Source organism: Mauremys mutica, chromosome 7 (assembly GCF_020497125.1).
Source record: "Mauremys mutica isolate MM-2020 ecotype Southern chromosome 7, ASM2049712v1, whole genome shotgun sequence".
In the NCBI taxonomy this organism is placed as follows: domain Eukaryota; kingdom Metazoa; phylum Chordata; order Testudines; family Geoemydidae; genus Mauremys; species Mauremys mutica.
In genome coordinates, this window is record NC_059078.1 from 31,563,328 (window position 1) to 31,583,663 (window position 20,336).

The 20,336-nt window shown below is 49.5% G+C and overlaps 1 protein-coding gene across 1 annotated transcript; it reads right to left on the minus strand.

The window, feature by feature from the left end:
• Positions 1-749: 749 nt before the first annotated feature.
• Positions 750-16,172, minus strand: TM7SF2 (transmembrane 7 superfamily member 2). Its single transcript, XM_045022763.1, has 11 exons — positions 16,037-16,172; positions 13,014-13,180; positions 12,559-12,755; positions 12,208-12,262; positions 11,667-11,861; positions 10,963-11,066; positions 4,599-4,718; positions 2,579-2,747; positions 2,046-2,126; positions 1,765-1,887; positions 750-1,055 (listed from the first exon to the last, which is right to left on the minus strand). Exons 2-11 carry the CDS (start codon positions 13,069-13,071, stop codon positions 895-897), a joined length of 1,263 nt encoding a protein of 420 aa, XP_044878698.1. The 5' UTR covers positions 13,072-13,180; positions 16,037-16,172; the 3' UTR covers positions 750-894.
• Between the last annotated feature and the right edge of the window lie 4,164 nt (positions 16,173-20,336).

Here is a 20,336-nt window from a genome sequence, read left to right on the forward strand (position 1 = left end):
CCCAGCTTCTGGCAAAGAGAGGCTAGCGACACCATCCCTGCCCCTACTGGCTAATAGCCATTGATGGACCTATCCTCCAGGAACTTACTAGTTCTTTTTTTAACCCTGTTACTGTTACCTTTCACAACATCCTCTGGCAAGGAGTTCCAAAGGTTGACTGTGCGTTGTGTGAAAAAATACTTCCTTTTGTTTGTTTTAAACGTGCTGCCCATTAATTTCATTTGGTGATCTAGTTCTTGTGTTATGAGAAGGAATAAATAAATACTTCCTTACTCACTTTCTCCACACAAGTCATGATTTTATAGACCTCTATCATATCCCCCTTAGTTCTCTTTTCCAATCTGAAAAGTCCCAGTTTTATTAATCTCTCCTCACATGGCATCCTTTCCATACCCCTAATCATTTTTGTTGCCCTTTTCTGAACCTTTTCCCAATTCCTATATATATTTTTTGAGATGGGGTGACCATATCTGCACGCAGTATTCAAGAGGTGGACGTACCATGGATTTACATAGAGGCAACATGATATTTTCTGTCTTATTATCTAACCCTTTCTTAATGATTCCCAAACCCCTCATCCCCAGCTCCACCCCAGAGCCTGCACCCCCAGCTGGAGCCCTCACCCCCTGTGTCCCAATTCCCTGCCCCAGCCTGGAGCCCCCTCTCACACTCCAAACCTCTCAGTCCCAGCCTGGAACACCCTCCTACACACCAAACCCTTCATCCCCAGTCCCACCCCAGAGCCCGCACCTCCAGCTGGAGACCTCTGGGGATGACAATGTGCCCCAATGGTGAGGACAGAGGCTAGTGTCCTGCCAGCCTTTGGAGCAGTGGTGGGCAGATGTGAGCTGTTGTGCCTGGGTCTGCATGGGGCATGGTGTGCTGGGCCACATCTCAGTAAAGGTAAGGGAAGATCCTGTAGGGAACTCGCCGGCAGTACTCCTGCCAGGCGAGCCCATATTTCCGCAGGCACTGGTGCTCGTCCCGAGCCTCCCGGTGAATCAGCAGCACGGTGAAATAGAAGACGTAGAAGTAGGGCAGGACATGTGTCAGGCCTGAGGGGGTGGGAGAGACATGGGGCATGAGGAGAAGAGACCATGGGCCCTTCTTCTAGGACCTTCTAGTACAATGGTTCTCAACCCACGGGCTGCTTGTGTCCTAATCAGCACACAGCTGTGACCCATGTGACATTCTCAGGGCCTTACAGGCAGTATATATATTGTGTGGATGCAGCCCACATAACACAGAGAGCTGCATATGTTGCCCACAATGGTAAACAGGTTGAGAATCACTGTTCTAGTGGATAGCCTGAGTGCTGAGCAAGCTTGTCTAGGGCGTAGATTCCTCCCCACTCCCACATTAATGATACACTGGAAGGTGTGACCAGCGCCTTCCACCTGGGACCTCAGGCCAACCAGACCAGGTGCCTTCTACGTGACCTCTGGCTAGAGTATGGGGCAGCACATTGGTGCCATCTGCTAGGGACATGACTGGCATGTTGGGCCAGAGCGGGCACCCTCGGTGTAGCTCGTGAAAGACACAATGGGTGCCCAAGGCAGACACCACTGCCCTGAGGGCTAGAGAGATGCTGCCCTGCCTCCACAGCAGAGGGGCAGTAGGGAGATGCCCTGCATGCCCTAAAGGCACAGGTCCCAGTGGGACACCAATGCTGGGGGCAGGAGAAGGACACAACCCCCACCCCCCATGCCCCAACACCTCCTTGCTAGCCTTCACAGGCTCCCTCCAGGCAGGATTTAGACTCACCACAGGGCAGCGACCAGGCCAGAGCCATGATGATATCCCCCAGATAGTTGGGGTGGCGCACAAACCCCCACCACCCAGACACCAGGAGACGCCGGCCCGTGGCTGTGGGGATGGTTTTGAGACCTGGGAGGAGGAGAAGAGCATTACCCACATGGCATCCATTCCTCCCCCTCCCTCCCATTAGCTAACCCTCCATTAGCATCCCCTTCTTCTCCCACTCTAGACTCCTTCACTCTAAGTCCCCCATATAACTCCCCATCCAAGAGGCAACTGCAGCTCACCAGTTACTCTGGGATCGTTGGGGTTCCTTCGGAAAGTGTTCTTCTGGGAATTGGCACTGCGGAAGATGCAGTAGCCCAGACCTACCAAGAAGAGAATCAGAATGAGGATAGGCTGTGGGAACTCTAGGCATGGGGATACTGGCACTTCTGCCATGGATTTGTATGAAAACAGATTGCTCTTGAGAGGACAAAGGAATGAATGACAATGGTGGTGGATGCTGGCTCGGGGTGGCATTGAGCAGGGCTTTCAATCCTCATGCTTCAGGGTGTGGCTTAGGGCTGGTCAGTAAGAGATTTCACTCCATTGTACAGCAAGGTGAGTTGTAGGGTTGGTGAGGCAGGAAGCGTGTGTGGGAGGGTAAGAGATACTGTGATAGATGGGGTCATGGGGTAAAGTGGGAGGTATACTACACTTATTGGTCTTGACTAGGTGGATCCATTGATCTGATCGGGGGGGGGGAGGGAAGAGGAGAGATATGGCACTGAATGAGCCTATTGGTCTGGTATGTGAGAGGGAATCACCTGAGCCTCACCATTGAGCAAGAGGATCCCGACAGCCATGGACAGGCTCAGCTTCTGGGGGTGGTTGACAAGGAAGTAGGCCTGCAGGCTGTAGGTGAAGGGCACCCAGGCCAGGTCCCCAAAGACCAACATGAAGCCAAACCCATCGTGTACAATGTCCATGGTGGTGAGGATAGCCTCCTGCAGGACACAGAGGAGACACATCCAGCATGGATAAAAAAAAAAATCAGTGCTAAACAAAATTTAAGTATTTAAAAAACCCTAAATCTATTTAAAATTAAATTTGAAATAAACAACCTATGCTAAGGCCTAACCACGCTGTAAAATAAATAATTTAAATACAAAAATAAATAAATAAAAAATATTAAGCAGGACACATTTACTGCCAAGTTTAAAGAAAGTGAACACACAGAATTGCTTGACATCACTGGCTAGGCACCTGGAACCAGAGTTTGTTGAAGAACTAAACCACCTTTCAACTGTTGGCAGTAGTCTCTTCTGCAGGTGCAGAGAGAATATTTTAATTTCATTTCCTTTTATTCCACTAAATCAGTTCAGTGACTAGTTCATTTGAAGTTAAGAAATCAATTGGGAGTTGAACAGGCAGGAAAGCTTGTTTTTCTCTTCCAATCTATGGGGAAAAACTACAGGTCTGTCGCAACTTACACGCATTTAACATGTGCGATTTCAGCTTTACACTGTACGGCTGGAGTCCGGGGGGGGGCGGGGGGGGCGTGTCCTCAAACGGAAGAGGCATGGCCTCAAGATTTAAAGGCCCTGGGGCACCAGCTGTGGCTGGGAGTCCCAGGGCCTTTAAATCACCCAGGGGGCTCACAGCTGCAGTGGTGGCTGGTAGCCCCTGGGGCGAACTAAAGGGCCTGAGGCTCCAGCCACCATGGAGCTCCGGGCCCTTTAAATGCCAGACCCATCCCAGCTGCCAAAGCCGCGGGTGGGATTTAAAGGGCTCCTCCGAGCTCCCCACCGCAGCGGGAAGCCCGGTGGAGCCCTTTAAATACCACCCAGAGCTCCAGCAGCCAGGCCGGGGCTGGCATTTAAAGGGCTCCTCCGGGCTCCCCGCTGTGGCGGGAAGCCCAGAGGAGCCCTTTAAATGCCGGCCCCCGCCCAGCCGCCAGAGCTGCGGGCGGGGATTTAAAGGGCTTGAGGATGTAATTTTGACTATACGCGGTTTTCACTTTATGCGCTAACCGCGGAACAGAACCCCCGCGTAAGATAAGACTTGCCTGTATTTGTGAGAGGATGAGATCTACTAGTTCTAAAACCTTGAATGACATGGTGACCAGAAACAATTCACTGACTACAGATGCTACTTCCTTTGTTTAATACAATCAGTTTTAAATAGAACACATTTATTTATAAATGTTTTAAAAGTATATTAGCACACAAAGTAGTTTTATTTTATTAAAAATCCTAACATGCTGTTTCTGGGGATTTTTTATTGAATTTTAATTTCCATCCAAATAGATGTGGACACAAATTGCAAGTAAAACATTAATCATCATATTGTAAATAAATACAACATTCACCATTTTCTAACAATAAAAATGTAAAAATTAAGAATCAGAATACATGTAAAGTAAGTATATAATTACTCAAATAAATGTGTAGAGATATATTGTGTCCTCCTGGTTAGCAAAAAGAAGTACCAAATTTAGTATAAAGTCAGGGTATGTTTGGTTGCAAATTAACATGTTGTAATAGTTACCCACCAGTGAAAATCAACCTTTTGTTAGGAAAATTACTATGAAGTACAAATGCAAAACTTGACTATAATCAATTATTTAAATTAAATCAATCCACCCTGGCCATATCTGTGCTTTAAATCCCCAATCCCCACTCCCTTCTCAGAGCTGGGTCCTCAATCTCAGCCCCCCTGTTCGAACCACTGGACTCCACCCTCCTCCCAGACATGGGAAGGGAACCCAGGAGGCCTCCCCTAAGGTTCCCTTTGTAGCCCCTAGGCCATTGCAGATCCCAAGCCAAGGCTAAGCCAGGGATGTGGGAGTGACTCACCTCATTCCAAAGTGCATCCACCACATACAGCAGCTGGAAGGCATTGACCAGGAGCATGGCCAGCGAGGGGCTGCCCCGCAGCTCAGTCTCTTTCATCAGCATGGCCATGTTCACCAGTGCCTGGCAGGAGGGGAGCAGTCAGGTGGAGTTTGGAGAAGACCTGCCTCCCTCCCTGCTCCTTCCCTTGCCCCCAGCACCCTGTCTGCCCAGAGAAAAACACCTGATTGCTGAGTGGACCAGGAGTGCCATTTCAGATTTTGATAAGGGAAGGGGTAAATTTAACTGTGATTCCAGAGGCTACTTGAGCACCTATAAACTCTTGGGTTTGGTTTTGTTTTTTGCAAATGATAGCTTATATACAGTGTTCCTGTCAGATAGTTTCTAATTCCTATATAAAAATAAATAAATAAATATTAGACCCACTCAGCAATAATACTAACATGTTCTGACATCTTGTGTCAAGTCACTTAAATCCACTGGTTAGGTTTAAAATTGTAATGTATACAGTAACTCCTCATTTAAGGTTGTCCCACTTAACGTTGTTTCAATGTTACGTTCCTGCTCAATTAGGGAACATGCTCATTTAAAGTTGTGCAGTGCTCTCTTATACTGTCATTGGGCTGCCTGCTTGCAAGATTCTGTGGAAGAGCAGCGACTTTACAAGGGAGCATTGCACAAGTTCCGCTTCTCCACCTCCTCCCCCTCCCTCCCAGCGCTTCCCCCCCTGGAGCTTAGGACTTTCTGGGAGGGAGGGGGAGGAGCAGAAGTGCGATGTCTCCACTCCTCCCCCTCCCTCTTAGAAAATCTTAAGCGCCGCTAAACAACTGTTTGGTGGTGCTTAGGATTTTCTGGGAGGAAGGGGGAGGAGTGGAGACACGGGGCTTTCCTGCTCCTTCCCCTCCCTCCCAGCACTTTGCGCTTAGGACTTTCTGTGAGGGAGGGGCAGGCGCTTAGGACCTTGGGGGGTGAGGGATGTGGCATGCTCTGGAGAGGAGGTGGAGTGGGGGGGGGGGGGAGAGAAGAGGTGGGCCTGGAGTGGAGCAGGGACCGGAAGAGGCAGGCCTGGAGCATTCCCAGCAAAATCCGAGCCTGTTCTCCGGGGAAGCTGCTGCTGCTGCAGCAATGGTGCTTCCTAGCATCCTTGCCTGCAGCGGGCTGTGCCTGTGTGGGGTAAGCCAGGAGCACTTCCCAAACACAGTACAGTATACAGTATAATGCCTTCTGTCTGGCCCCAAAAATTTTTCTTGGAACCTAACCCCCCACATTTATATTATATCTTATGGGACAATTGGATTAGTTTAACATTGTTTCACTTAAAGTTTCATTTTTCAGGAACATAACTACAATGTTAAGTGAAGAGTTACTGTATTCTTAATTTGTTACTAACTCTTGAATACAATTGAAACAATTGTAGAAAAATCTAGATTACTTTCTATCACTTTTTTTGCAGTTCATCACGCTTGGAATAGATCATTTAACTTTTGGAAACATCCTACTAGGGCAGTGGTTCCCAAACTTTAACAACCCGTGAACCCCCTTTCACTAAAATATCAAGTCTCGTTAACCCCCTCCTAAAAATGAATATTTCCAGGATTTTCTCCTTTACCTGAGTATAAATTATAAAAGCAGTGATCTTAATATACAATGTTTTTAATAACATGCTTATTACACACTAGTATTAATTATTTATCATTACAGTATTTTTATTATATTATGAAAATGGCAACATTCTTCCAAGATCTCACTTTCGTCGCTTGTATCACTTTGAATAAGCTTGCTATAAGACAAGGCTCCTATGTTTCATCAAGGAGTATCAGATGTGAAACAGCATGGAGGTATTTAAGAAGCCAACTCAAAGAGTTCCTCCTACACAAGCATTCAGGTCTTGAGCACTCCAGGCAAACACATGTTACAACAAAGCTTAAACTTGTTCTTCATAATACTTTAAAAAACAATACTAGCTGCCTATTTAATTTTTAAAACAGCAAAAAAATACCCACCTCCCTTTCCATTTCGTATATGGACTCTTGAAGTTTAAATCTCCTCAGTGTGAGACATGCTTGCTTTGATCTGCTTAGCTCTTGGAAGTCCAGGGGCTCCGGGCTGCTGGCCCTGTGCTGACTAGGGTCCCTAAGGACAGCTCTGTCTGCCATTAGGGAATCCCCCACCCCACCCCAAGAACCCCCTGTAACATTTGGTGAACCCCCAGGGGTTAACGAAGCCTAGTTTGGGAATCACTGTACTAGAGCAAGGCCCCATGAATTTATACTGCAACTGCCTCGGGCTCTAGGGGTGTTACCCCACTACAAATAATAAACTAGAAAGTTACTTCAAACAGTAGTAAAACTGACACTTTCAAGTCACTTTCATAGTATTGCCAACCCCCAATGTTCAAAAAAATCAAGAACCAGGCTCACCAAAAGTCATGAGATTGGCTTTAAAATAATGAGACTATGTAAAAATAATAGATTTGGTGGTTTTTTAAATTTATGTTCTGCTTTTTGGGCCTTTAAGATGCACTGGGGTCACATTCTGAAGCTCTCCACAGCTACAAGAACTAGAAACTTAATTTTTCTTTAAGAACGACGGCTGAAATCATCACATACCACTTGACTCCAGGAACTGGGGCTTTAATGATAATTATTGTTTTCCTGAGACTCATGACAAAATAATGAGAGTTGGCAACACTGCTTTCACTTCTGTTTAAAGGCTAGTTACTTTCCAGAAGGTTCTTAAACATAACACTACAGTGATTGAGCTGCAGTTTTCACAGGAGACTATTTTAAATCAAACACCAAGAAAATTCCACGTTTTAAAGTTGGGGACAAAATTGCTTCTAAGGTATATCAGGGCGACTGCAGGCAGGAAAAGAAAATAAACAAGCACAGAAGCTCTGGGGAGCTCTTCTTCTTGAAAGAAAGTTGGAGGGTCAAATATTCTAGTCCTTAAACAGGTAAAACTTCTATTGCCATCGATGCCTCCACTCAGTTTTAAACATCACAGTGAACACGTGAGGTCAATAACTATGCATACTTAAATACCTGAGCCATCTTATCCTGAGTTACACATCTTGTATGCACTGGCTCAGGGACTACATTTTCTGGTATGTTCTGAACAGTGCTGAGCATACAGATGGTGCCCAACAAATAATACAAATCATGACAATAATCATCAACTTTATCCACTCTGTGGATGCAATTTCAGTTCTTTATTCTGGAATTGGCCTGAATGCAGCTGAAACCCTACAAATTTGATGTATAATCACATCTGATACTCATACAACACACTCATTCCTTCCTTTTTTCAAACTCAGAACAAAAAAATATGGTTCAGTTAAAAATCAATGGGCATGTCTTCACTAGCAATGTTAAAGAACTGGCCACGGCAGTGCTTTAATATGGCTGTGCAGTCGCGGCTACACCCACCTCCACGAAGGGTGTAGCGCCCCTCAGCACTGGTGCACTGTCTACACTAGCACTTTACAGCACTGAAACTTGCAGCTGCAGAGTTTCAAAGGCTTTTAGGCACCCAAAGATGCAGCTAGGCACCTAGTGGGTTTACACAGCACCTAACCTTCTAGGCGCTTTTGAAAATCCCACTAGGTGCATAAATACCTTTGAAAATCTCAGTGCCCCATCTGTACAGTGGGGATAACAGTACTGCTCGTCCTCACTGAGGGGCTGTGATGTGAGGTGCTCAGATACTACGGTGATGGGGCCACATAAGTACCACAGGTAGAGGGGGAACTTCTTTATATCACTGCTATCCCTTCCCTGGGTTTTGGCCCCTTCTTTTCACTTATGCCCTTCACATCTTCCTCTTTTCTGACTGTAACCTTGGCTCAGAGGGATTGGTTGTATTTCTTCTGAGTCCCCTGCATTCCCTCTTCAACCCCCACCCACCATCACCACCCGCATCCGTAAACCTGGGAATCCTGGATGCCCCATAATCTCAGGCATTGGCACCCTGACAGCAGGATTTTCTGGCTGTGTGGACTCTCTCCTCAGGCCCTACACTACCAGCACTTCCAGCTGTCTTCCAGACACCACCGACTTCCTGAGGAAACTACAATCCATTGGTGATCTTCCAGAAAACACCATCCTAGCCACTATGGATGTAGAAGCCCTTTACACCAACATTCCACACAAAGATGGACTACAAGCCATCAGGAACAGTATCCCTGATAACGTCACAGCAAACCTGGTGGCTGAGCTTTGTCACTTTCTTTGTCCTCACCCACAACTATTTCAGATTTGGGGAGGATTTATGGTTTATGCCTTCAAGTCAGCAGCACTGCTATGGGTACCCGCATGGCCCCACATTTTTATGGCTGACTTAGAACAACGCTTCCTCATCTCTCCTCCCCTAGCACCCCTACTTTACTTGTGCTACATTGATGACATCATCTGGACCCAGGGGAAGGAGGCCCTTGAGGAAATCCTCCTGGATTTCAACAATTTCCACCCCTTCATCAACCTCAGCCTGGACCAATTCACACGAAAGAGATCCACTTCTTGGACACTAAAGTACAAATAAGTGACGGTCACATAAACATCACCGTATACTGGAAACCTACTGACTGCTATACTTACCTACATTCCTCCAGCTTTCATCCAGACGACAATCCATTGTCTGCAGCCAAGCCTTAAGATACAACCACATTTGCTCCAATCCCTCAGACAGAGACAAACACCTATAGGATCTCTATCAGGCGTTCTTAAAACTACAGTACCCACCTGGAGAAGTGAAGAAACAGATTGACAGAGCCAGAAAGGCACCCAGAAGTCACCTACTATAGGACAGGCCCAACAAAGAAAGTAATAGAATGCCACTAGCCATCACCTACAGCCCCCAACTAAAACCTCTCCAGCACATCATCAAGGATCTACAGCCTATCCTGAAGGAGAGTCCCTCACTCTCACAGACCTTGGGAGACAGGCCAGTCCTTGCTTACAGACAGCCCTCCCAACCTGAAGCAAACACTCACCAGCAACTACACACTTCACAACAGAAACACTAACCCAGGAACCAACCCCTGCAACAAATCCCGTTGCCAACTCTGTCTGCATATCTATTCAAGGGACACGATCATAGGACCCAACCACATCAGCTACGCCATCAAGGGTTCGTTCACCTGCACATCTAACAATGTGATATATGCCATCATGTGCCAGCAATGCCCCTCTACCATGTACATTGGCCAAACCGGATAGTCTCTATGCAAAAGAATAAATGGACACAAATCAGACGTCAAGAATTGTAACATTCAAAAACCAGTAAGAGCACTTCAATCTCCCTGGACACTCCATAACAGACTTAAAAGTGGCCATTCTTCAGCAACAAAAATTCAAAACCAGATTTCAACAAGAAACTGCAGAACTGGAATTAATTTGCAAACTTTACACCATCAAATTAGGCCTGAATAAAAACTATTGATACTCACACCTTCTTGTCAACTGTTTGGAATGGGCAACATCCATCCTAATTTAATTGGCTTCGTTAGCACTGACCCCCAACTTGGTAAGGTAACTCCCATCTTTTCATGGGCTGTATATTTATACCTGCTTACTGTATTTTCCACTCCATGCATCTGATGAAGTGGTTTATAGCCCATGAAAGCTTATGCCCAAATAAATTGTCTCTAAGGTGCCACAAGGACTCTATTTGATACAGACTAACAGGACTGCCCCTCTGAAACCTGTTTTACAGGCTCATCTAAGGACTTCCAGAGCCTTAATTTAATTACCATCCTTTTCTTATCTTAATCACTCTGCCTCTGTTTGGAAACAAAACACTGACTCCCTGCCCTGGGGACACAAGCTCATACCACACTAATGCTGTGCAGTTAAGACCTCCACCTGGGAGCCCCTCCTCCACCCTACCTAATTGGCATCCTTGAGTGATACCTCCCCAATATCTCACTGACATACTGGGGCAGACCAGCCTGGTATCCTCCCCTCCTCGCTGCCCCGGATTTGACCAAAGGCATACCTGCGTAACGATAAAACCATCCTGCCTGGTTACCCCTACATCAGACCAATGGGCCCACCCATGCCTGGCATTCCACACTCACTGCTGCCCCAGATCAGACCAATGGGCTTATCTAGTCTGGTATTCTTCACCCCTCCCGCCATGCTTGGTCTGACTAATGGGTCCATCTAGGCTGGGATTTCTGGCTATGGATAGTATCTGCTACACATGGCCATCTGGACGGAGGGAAATTCCCCCTTGCGACCCTTCCCCCGGGACTAGTGTTCCCCTGCAGCAAATTGTTTGATTATCCTTTGCCTTCACAAGGTCATCATAGCTATGGGCCCCAGGGTCTTTCTGCAGCAGGGAGCACCCTAAAACCCCACCCACTTACCCAACCGAGGAGGCCTGGCCGCAGCTCGCAGAAATACTTCAGGTCGAAGGAGCCGATGCGTGGGTTCAGCTCGTGGCCCATGAAGAAGTCATAGATAGGATTCCCTGTGCGGCCAATAGCAAGTCAGGCACCTCAAGGGGGAATAGCTACTCCCCCCTTCCTCTCCCTGCCACCCTGGATCAGACCAATAGACCTGTCCAGCCCAGTATCCCCCCTGCTGCCTCAGATCAGACCAATGGGTCCATCTAGTCTGGTATGTTCCCCTCTCTGCTACCCTGGATCAGTCCAAGGGGCCCATCCCACTGGCCTGGTATCCCCACCCCTGCTGTGCTAAATCTGGATAGGTCTGGTTTCCAATGGGTGCTGTTGCTGGATGCTTCATTGGAAGGTTAAACTCCCTGCAACAAGGGGGGTTCCTTTCTGACCCTCATCAACTGATCAGATACCTCCCTAGAGTCCTGGCAGTTTTTACCTGACTGGCATCACTGGCTGCTCTCCCCTGCACCCTCCCGTGAGACACCAGGTATGACCTGTGTGACTAAGAGAGTGTCTATGTGTTAGTGCATGCACACCTGTCCTTGTGTGTGTGGTGCATAAGTGTCAGTCTGTGCATGTTCAGACATGCAGAAGTGCACACCTGTATATGTCTGCATGCACAAGATCATTCCTGTGTCCGTGTGCCCCATATGTATAGAAGGACTCACCTGAGTTCCCGCCTGGTGCCAGTGTTGTGTCTGGGGCAAAGAGGGACTTGAAGTAGAGGAGGAAGCTGAGGCCGAAGGCCAGCAGCAAGGCCGAGAAAGCCAACTGCAGGAAGTGGTCATAGATGTAGCTGAGGCGCAACCCGGCTGCCAGTCCAGCCCCCACCACCAGAGCCGTGACCCCCATCGCATGGAAAGCTGCAGTGCAGGAGGAGGGAAAGCAGGACACATGCTGCTTAGATGCAGCAACACTTTGTGGCTTTTTAGCTGAGCACCCCCGAGTCACAGCACACTATTATTCTGGGAAACTGAGGCATGGAGAGGGAAGGGGACTTGCCCAAGGTAACATAGGGAATCTGTGGCAGAGCTGGATAGAACCCAGGAGTCCTGACTCCTAGCCCCTTGCTCAGAGCCAATAGACAGCACTTCCCCCCCAATACTATTACTTGTTGCCATGAGGAAATTCAGTAAGTGATGTGATTGGCTGCAAATTCTGGGGTGGGTCATAGTCTATCTCCCCTCCCTAACAAAATCCAACACCCACCATTAATGCGATACTGGAGCCGGCTCTTGTCTCGAAGGATGATCCCTTCTGTGACCTGGGGAAAAGCCACACAACCAGTTAACACTGATCTCTCTGGTCTTGACTCCAACTCCTCTCACTGGCACCCTCCCTGGAGCCTCAGTTCACAACTGTGTAGATGAACTGAGTTTGGTCTCTGCCTACATGGTGTAGCCAGCTGGCCATGATCTGGTTCAGCCATGGCCCAGGCAATTCACATGTCCCCTTGATCCCCCATGGGTAGCCAAATAGCCACCATTAGGCAGATGGCATCCAGCAGGGAAGGGGATGTCTTGCCCTCCCCTCTGTCCAATTAAGCTGACCCAGCATTACCTTCCCCATAGGCAGCATGTAGAGGGCAGCCTGGAGTCCCACCCAAGCCAGGAGCAGCAGGAAGGTGTGGGGGCTCCAGAGGGTGCTCAGGGGTGGCAGCGGGGGTGGGAAGTTCAGCACACTGGCTTGCTCAGTGTGACATGTCAGCAGAAGATAGAAGACGGTAGCTGGCATGAGAAAGATGAGGATCATGGCTCCTGTAGAGGGAGGAATGAGAGGTTAGAGGGACAAGATCCCCATGGTGACAGAACTGCGGGTGAGTGACAGGCAGCAGCATCCCTGAGAGACAAGATCCCACAGTAAGTCAATGGCAGAGCTGGGAACCCAAGAGTGCTGACTCCCAGACCCACCCTGTTCTAACCATGTAGCTGCATGCACTGTGCACAGCTCCAGTTTTCCCTGCCTTCCAGCATATGTGAGCCACTGCCTTCCAACCCCTATCACCCTCGTCTTACCCAGGGGCCCTCCAAACTCCAGCTCTTTGGTGCGTGGGATCTTATACCGCTCCATCATCCTCGTGCTCCAGCCTTCTCTGCCGAGACACAAAGCTCTTCCCACAGGAAGCCTCTCAAACCACAGTCACTTCCTCCTCCTTCAGGAGAGGTTCTTGTGGATCCTGGACCTATGGGACAGAACATGGGTCATTAGTGGTCACTGACAGTTGTTGCGGTGGAAGGGTCAGAGACAGCCTGCACTGATCTGGGTTGGGTGTTTAGCCTATGGCCATGTCTACACTACAAAATGATGTCTACCTAACTTACATCTGCACACAGCCACCACAGGTATTAAATCACTTGTGTCGGCGGTGTGCGTCCTCACCAGGACGCTTGTATCGATTGTACTGTCAATGCGGAGCATTGTGGGACAGCTCCTGAAAGCCAGTCAGTCAATGAAAGCAATGCAGGGTCTCCACTGACACTGCATCGACCTAATTACATCGACCTTGGCGCTCCATCGCTCAGGGAGGTGGTGTTACTAAAGCACTGCAGAGAGGAACTTACGTCACTGGGAGCCAAATTTAAATGATGAGATTTCCACAGCTAGGTCGACGCAAGGCATCTTACATCAACCTACCGTGTAGTGCAGAGCAGGCCTATGTTACGCTGCTGGGGCTGGAGTTGTCACAGGACTACAAAGAGGCGAACTGAGTCTGAGGTTTCCAGCTCCTGTGTATGCAGCGATCATGGGAAGGGAACAGAGCATGGCTCTCATGTTGCTTAGCCTGGATTGTTTTTCTCTTGCTGGCAACCCACCTCCTGGCAGGACCAGGATGTGGGCAGTCTGCCCTAGAGGTTAGACTTTGGAACAGGCACCAGAAGCCAGAGCCAAATGTCAGAGTCAGAAGCCACTACCCAGAGCCAATGGTCAGAGCTAGAATCTGACGCCAATAATCAGAGCCAGGAGTCAGAAGCCAGGCAAGGATGCAGGGTTGGGTGGGCTGGAGGAGGACCAGAACAGGGCAGGAGCAAGCAGGACCTATTAAGGCTCTGTGGGTTACCTGCCCACATCTAAAGGCCCCTCGCCCCAGCCTAAGGGGAGGAGCTACTAGACCTAGGTCTCAGCTGAATTCAGGGGACCACACATGAAAAAACACGGATGAGAGTGAGGGTCACAGGGTCAACAGCAGGGATCTGGAGGGGAACACTAAGCAGAGAACCTTGGACAATGCCCACTGGTCCAGAGGAACTCTGTCCGGATACGTGACCTAAGGGAGGATCAGAAATAGACCTCAGTCGCAGAGCACCTCCCTGTCCAGCTTCCTCCTCCTGGTATGGTGAACGGCCACCGTGGCCAATGCCAGAAGGAGGTCAACAAGGAGGTCTTGCGACTTCATGGGGCCACGGATGGCCATAGATCAGGAGGTGTGGGGAAAAGCGCAGCCACAACCTGAGGAGGAGGTTCCAGCGGAGCCGGAAAAGGGGCTGCAACCTGGTGCACTCAAAGTAGATGTGCACCAGGGTCTCCCTCTTGCCGCAGAAGGGGCAGGTGTCGGGGGAGGTGGTGAACCATGCCAGGTACATGCCCATGCTCACTGCTCCATGAAGGAGCCACCAACTAATATCCCCAGCAAGCTGTGCACAAGAGCAATTGTAGCTGCAGGTGAAAGTGTTAAGCTGTGCTGCTGCTGAGCATAAATGCAGCGTTGTTGGCTTCTTTCAGCCAATTGGATGGACTGGTCGATCAGGTGATTTTGCTGAAGCCCAGCTGGGCTCATTAACCTGTCTGAAGGCTGAACCCACTAGCCCCAGCCTCAGCTAGGGAACTCAGCCCCATGGTTCTTGACAGTCCCCTCCCAGTCATTCATATCTCCCACTCATTTTTCTTTTAATCTTACTGGTTGCTTCAGTAAAATCCAGTAACATGGAGTTGCATAGGTTTAAGATATGAGCAGCAGCAAACTCCTCCACGGTGATGGATGACATATTATGTCAATAGGAGTTAGGATCTGGGCCCAAGCAACTTGGCCAAGGTCCCAGAGGAAGCCTGTGGTAGAGCAGGGCACTGAATGTGGGTCTATAGCTAAGGGAAAGATGAGGTTGCTGAAGCAGGGCCGCCCAGAGGATTCAGGGGGCCTGGGGCACTTGTTCTCACTTGGCAGCAGTCCGGGTCTTCGGCGGCATTTCGGCAGCAGGGGGGGCTCTTCAGTTGCTCCACGTCTTCGGCAGCACTGAAGGCCCCCCCGCCACCAAAATGCTGGCTGAAAACCCGGACCACCGCTGGAGCAGGGCTTGTGGGGCAAATTGCCCCACTTGCCCCTCCCTCTGGGCAGCCCTGCAGAGAAGACCTGGAAATGTTTCCTGCAATAGAGTTAAAGACAGAAAATAGCCCTGTCTGCTCTGGAGTTCCTAGTCATCTGGCAGAACATTTTTTTTGTTTTAAAGTAGGTTTGTAGAAAGATCTAGGGCTGGGATAGCAGGGAGGCTGCACATCAGGATTGAGAGGGAAGAACCCATAATGGGAACAGCAGGTGGGGTTGCAGGTCTGGACTGAGGGCCATTGGCAGAGCTGCATACGGGGAGCAGAGACCAGGAACAGAATAGCAGGGGGCTGCGGGCCAGGACAGAGGGGCATTGGCAGAGCGGTGGGGAGGCCAGAACCGGAATAGCAGGTGAGGCTGCAGGTTGATATGGAGAAGCACCAACAGAGCATGTGAGGGGAGCCCAGGATTGCAACGCAGGTTGGGATTAAGGGGCATCAACGCACAATGGGGAAAGTTTGGGCAATGTGCACCCAGGTCTCCAAATTCACAAAAGGGGAAGAATTTCCAGCCCTTCCAGAAACCCCCTTCCTGGCAGGGCTCTCTCGGTTTCACAGGCTGTTACCGGTGGCCATACAAGTCCACGCTGTCTTGTCAGCCATAGGAGATGCTGCAGCACCGGTCACTTCTAACGCTCTCTGAGCAATGTTGAGCTGCATCTCTCCCTGCTGCCCGCCTCTGTGTGACTAACCGACGTCCCCCCTTGCCGCCCAGTCCTACCTGACAGCCCGGTGTCCCTCGCTCCAACGCGCACACCGCAGGTACTAGCAGCGGCTCCAGAATCCTCCCAGGCGCACGCTCCAGCCCGTCCCTTTAACCCGCAGCAGCTGTTGTCGCGCCAGCTAATTGTAGCTCGTCCCCTCGTCCCAGCCTGACACTATCACCAAACAGCCAATCTGAGAGCAGGGAGTTTTGCGGAAGGAGGGGCAAAGCCAGAGTTTCTGGCCTATCACGATGACTCTGAGCCTCTTACTAAGTGGGTGGATCAAGCTCCCTAAGCTCTCTTCTTACTGGCCTGGAGCTGTGGTCAGGGCAATGGCTGCCTTGCCCATCCAGGAGCGCTGCTGCGCTGAAAGCTGCCTGGGATAAGGCAATGGGCGGTACAGACGCGTTTGTGTGGGCCTGGCAAATTACTAGGGCCCTACCAAATTGACAGCCATGAAAAGCGTGCCACAGACCATTAAATCTGGTCTTCTGTGTGCTTTTACCCTGTACTATACAGATTTCATGGGGAGACCAGCGTTTCTCATATTGGGGGTCCTGACCCAAGAGGGATTTGCAGGGAGGGTCGCAATGTTATTTTTGGGGGGGTGTCGCGGTATTGCCACCCTTACTTCTGCGCTGCCTTCAGAGCTGGGTGGCTGGAGAGTGGCAGCTGTTGGCTGGGCGCCCAGCTCTGAAAGTAGCGCTGTCGCCAGCAACAGCGCAGAAATCAGGGTAGCAGTACCACCCCCACCCCACACAATAACCTTGCAACCCCCCCCCAACTCCTTTTTGGATCATGACCCCTACAATTACAGCACCGTTACATTTCAGATTTAAATATCTGAAATCATGAAATTTATTATGACCGTGAAATTGACCAGTATGGACCTGAATTTGTTAGGGTCCTACAAATGGGTTAGCTGGCTCCATACCGCACCGTAGATACATGATTGCAAAGGGTAGGATGTGGTAGTACGGTGGTGCAGTTTGGGGCTTCTTTAGCAGAGGCTTCCAGAAGTTGTCACTGCTTTGGCCTGTGTGGTTTAGCTAGAATCTAGGGCCTTGCAGGGTTGTTTCTGTTAAGAGGAGGAATTGATGATACAAGCCAGGTCTGTTCTTTGGGGCAATCTTGCCTATTCACAAAGAATGCACACAAAGTCCTGTTGCCCTGAACAGAGTAGGAATCAACAACAGCAGGTGGTTTCCCCGCTGTGAAATCCCCACGTCTGCCTTTTCAGCGGGCTCTGTGCCCAAGAAGCCGTGCCTTTCTGCTTCCTCTCAGGGTCATGCTCACAACTGCTTCTCCTGGCATCCTGTCTCCAGCACACACAGGCAACCCAATCTCCTAGTCCATGTGTCTGCCATCAGGGAAAACCGTCAGCTCTCTGGCTTGGCTGTGACCTGCCGTGGAGTCTAGGCTATGTCTTCACTGTCAGTCAGAGGATGGGTGTTACGGCGGGATAACTAATGAGCATTTGCTGCCTTGCTGCAAAATCTTAGTGGACTCAAGGCACAGCCAGTTTTTGCCAATGTAGCAACACCATCCCCCCAGTCTGGTGTGACCCCGCCTATCCGCATTACAGTGAAAGTTACAGAGCCTTGTCCCCATAGCATTTTACAGCAAAACAACTAACATTCATGGGGATGGCAGGGACCACCTGAATCAACAAGTTCAGTCCCTGCTATTGCAGAGACCTCTGACTGTCATATACTCCTGTTCATAAACTTATCAAGTAACTATCAGCATTCCTATTTTACAGATGGAGAAACTGAGGCACAGAGCAGGGAAACAACTTGCCTAAGATAACGCACCAGAACTGGGAAGTGAATGCAGCTCTCCTGAGCCCCTGGCCAATGCCCTTATTCCATAGGCCAGTGCTCCTCAAACTATCTGATGTGGGGGACTGGCAATTTTTTTTTCCAATGTGCCAGGGACCAGTGCCATATTATTTTCCTATTCGACGCTCTTATGAGGGGAAACTCACCGCGGACCGGCAGCCGACGGCTCACGGATCGGCACCGGTCCGCACACCACCACTTTGAGAAGCCCTGCCCTAGGCCACATCACTCTTTTTTAAGAGGCGTGTCAGGAGTGAGGTTTGGCCTCCTGCTTCTACACAGCAACCCTGAATACCCAGGACAAGGGAGAGCAAAACCCTGAGCCTGGTGCCTTGAGCCACTGAGTCATCCCAACACGTCTAAAAATAAAACAAAACAAATGGACATCTGTCCCACTAGCTGCCATGTGCCAAGTGAGTGTTCTGCCATCTAATTCCCCAGCTGTTAGCTAGCTCACTGTAGAAACACACCCTTTTTTAGCAGTGAAGACAGCCTTAGTACTGCTTTTGGGGGTCACCCCCATTGTTTGCAGCTGTCTTTACTACATGGAGGGGTTTAATTGCTCTTCCTCTTGAGTGTGAAGGAGGCTGAGTGGGGCAGCCCATGGCTTGAACTAGGGCTGTGATTGTCATGCACCTTTCAGCATCACACCGTGTTTCATTAGCAACAGAGCGGTGTGTGTAGGAAACAGACGGTGATGAGTCCTGTTGAGTGGCCAGTGCTTTACTCTGAGGCTCTCACATTTGTGCGCATGTAGCCTCAGCCTGACCCCGGCTTGTGTTCCTGAGACCCTGGTGCCATACCAAATCGCGTCCCTCCTGAACCTCTTTCTCCAGTCGTTATTTGTATTGCAGTAGTTCCTAGGAGCCCCATTCAGTGACCATTGTGAGAGGTCCCCACCAAAGAGCATACAGCAGTTTCACTCACAATACACACAGTTTCCGAGCTGCAGCTGGGGTGATCAGATGTCCCAATTTTATAGGGACAGTCCTGATATTTGGGGCTTTTTCTTATGTAGGTGCCTATTACCCCGTCTCGATTTTTCACACTTTCTATCTGGTCACCCTAGCTGCAGCTGGGATACTGATTTTATTTCTGGGCACCGAGCAGGGATTGGATGGCCCCAGGCAGACACCCCACATGGAACTCTCATTCCCAGAGGTTTCCTGTCCTGAAGCCGGGCATCCAGGGGGTGCGGATCTGCTGCTTTATCTGGCTGTTTACCTCTCAATCCTGCCCCGCTGGAAAATTGGAGGCCAGAGTGTCTGACAGGTTGCACTGGGCAGGGCTTCTCCAATGCCTTTCCCTTGAGGGAAGGGCACTGATTGTTAACCAGCTGGTCCTTTCCATGCTCTGGCACCGGTTCCAGAGGCACTTTTCACCCAGGCAGACCCCATCCCCTTCCCCCTGACACCCCCCATTTGTTGTTCCTTGGAATGAGTTGATCCCAATGTTGGATTTTTTTGTCCTTCCCCTCCAAGGAGGGGGAGGACTTCTGGTTTACTAGATAGATCCCCTTTGGGGATTCATCGCATACAGGGGGACCAAATAGGCCTGAAGCAAGGCAGGGACAGCCCTTCTATGTGGCTCTAGGAACTCTATTAACTTCTGGGTCCCCTTCCTGCCAGAGAGAATGATGTCAGGTCGGAAGGTGTTCTAAGAGAAGAATGGCCAAAAATGGCTGGAGGGACTGACTCAGGAGTTAAGAATAAAAATTGGTAACTACGTCCAAGCTTGGATTGGAACTGACTGAGAGGCATGGAAAGGGACAAAGGCTGAGACAAACCAGGGGGCTGTTGAGGGGCATTCAAGGGGTGTAGCTGGGAGCAAGTGGCTGAAATTGACAAGAGAGAAATTCAGGGCTGAATAGGAGGAACCTATTCTTAGCAGCGAGAGAAGGTTTTCTGTTCTGTACAGGCTCTTATTCCACTCTCATCACTGCAGTATCTTTGCATTATGCAATACGACTAACATCTGCCCCAGGGGGGCCATTCTTTCTCTTATCCTCTACCGAGGGGGAGAATCCTGCGTGCAGTGGTTTGTTTAGGTAGGCTTGTGTCTATGGCCACATTGTTCTGTGGTTATGTCAGAGAAGGCTGGTCGGAGAAGTGAGCCTGGCATTAGGAGTGGAAGTCAAGCAGGGTTGGGATGGTCCCTGTTTCCCAGAGGATTTTGTTCCACCTTTCAGAGCAGCTCTGGAGAAAGCTGGTCTCCTGTACAGACAAACTGTCTCCTGCTGTTTCCCCCCCCCCCACCATTTGATTTTCCTCTCCTTTCTTTAACCCTTGTACTCCCATGTCTTTGTAGATCTCCCTGCAACCCTGGTACATATTCCAGGGTTCTATAAAACCAGACTATTGTGTTCTTTTAAAATTGCATTTAAGAATTTGAGGTTTTATTGGCAAAGGTAACAACAAAAAATCAACACTGCTATTTGAGAGAGACCATTTAGGAAATAGCACTCATACGAAATCCC

Excerpts from the sequence above, each read along its gene's own strand:
- TM7SF2 (XM_045022763.1), bottom strand. The coding sequence starts at position 13,071 with ATGATGGAGCGGTATAAGATCCCACGCACCAAAGAGCTGGAGTTTGGA. Across the intron at positions 2,748-4,598 it reads TGGATGCACTTTGGAATGAG|GAGGCTATCCTCACCACCAT; the intron begins GTGAGTCACTCC and ends TGTGTCCTGCAG. Across the intron at positions 1,056-1,764 it reads GGCCTGGTCGCTGCCCTGTG|GCCTGACACATGTCCTGCCC; the intron begins GTGAGTCTAAAT and ends CCACCCCCTCAG.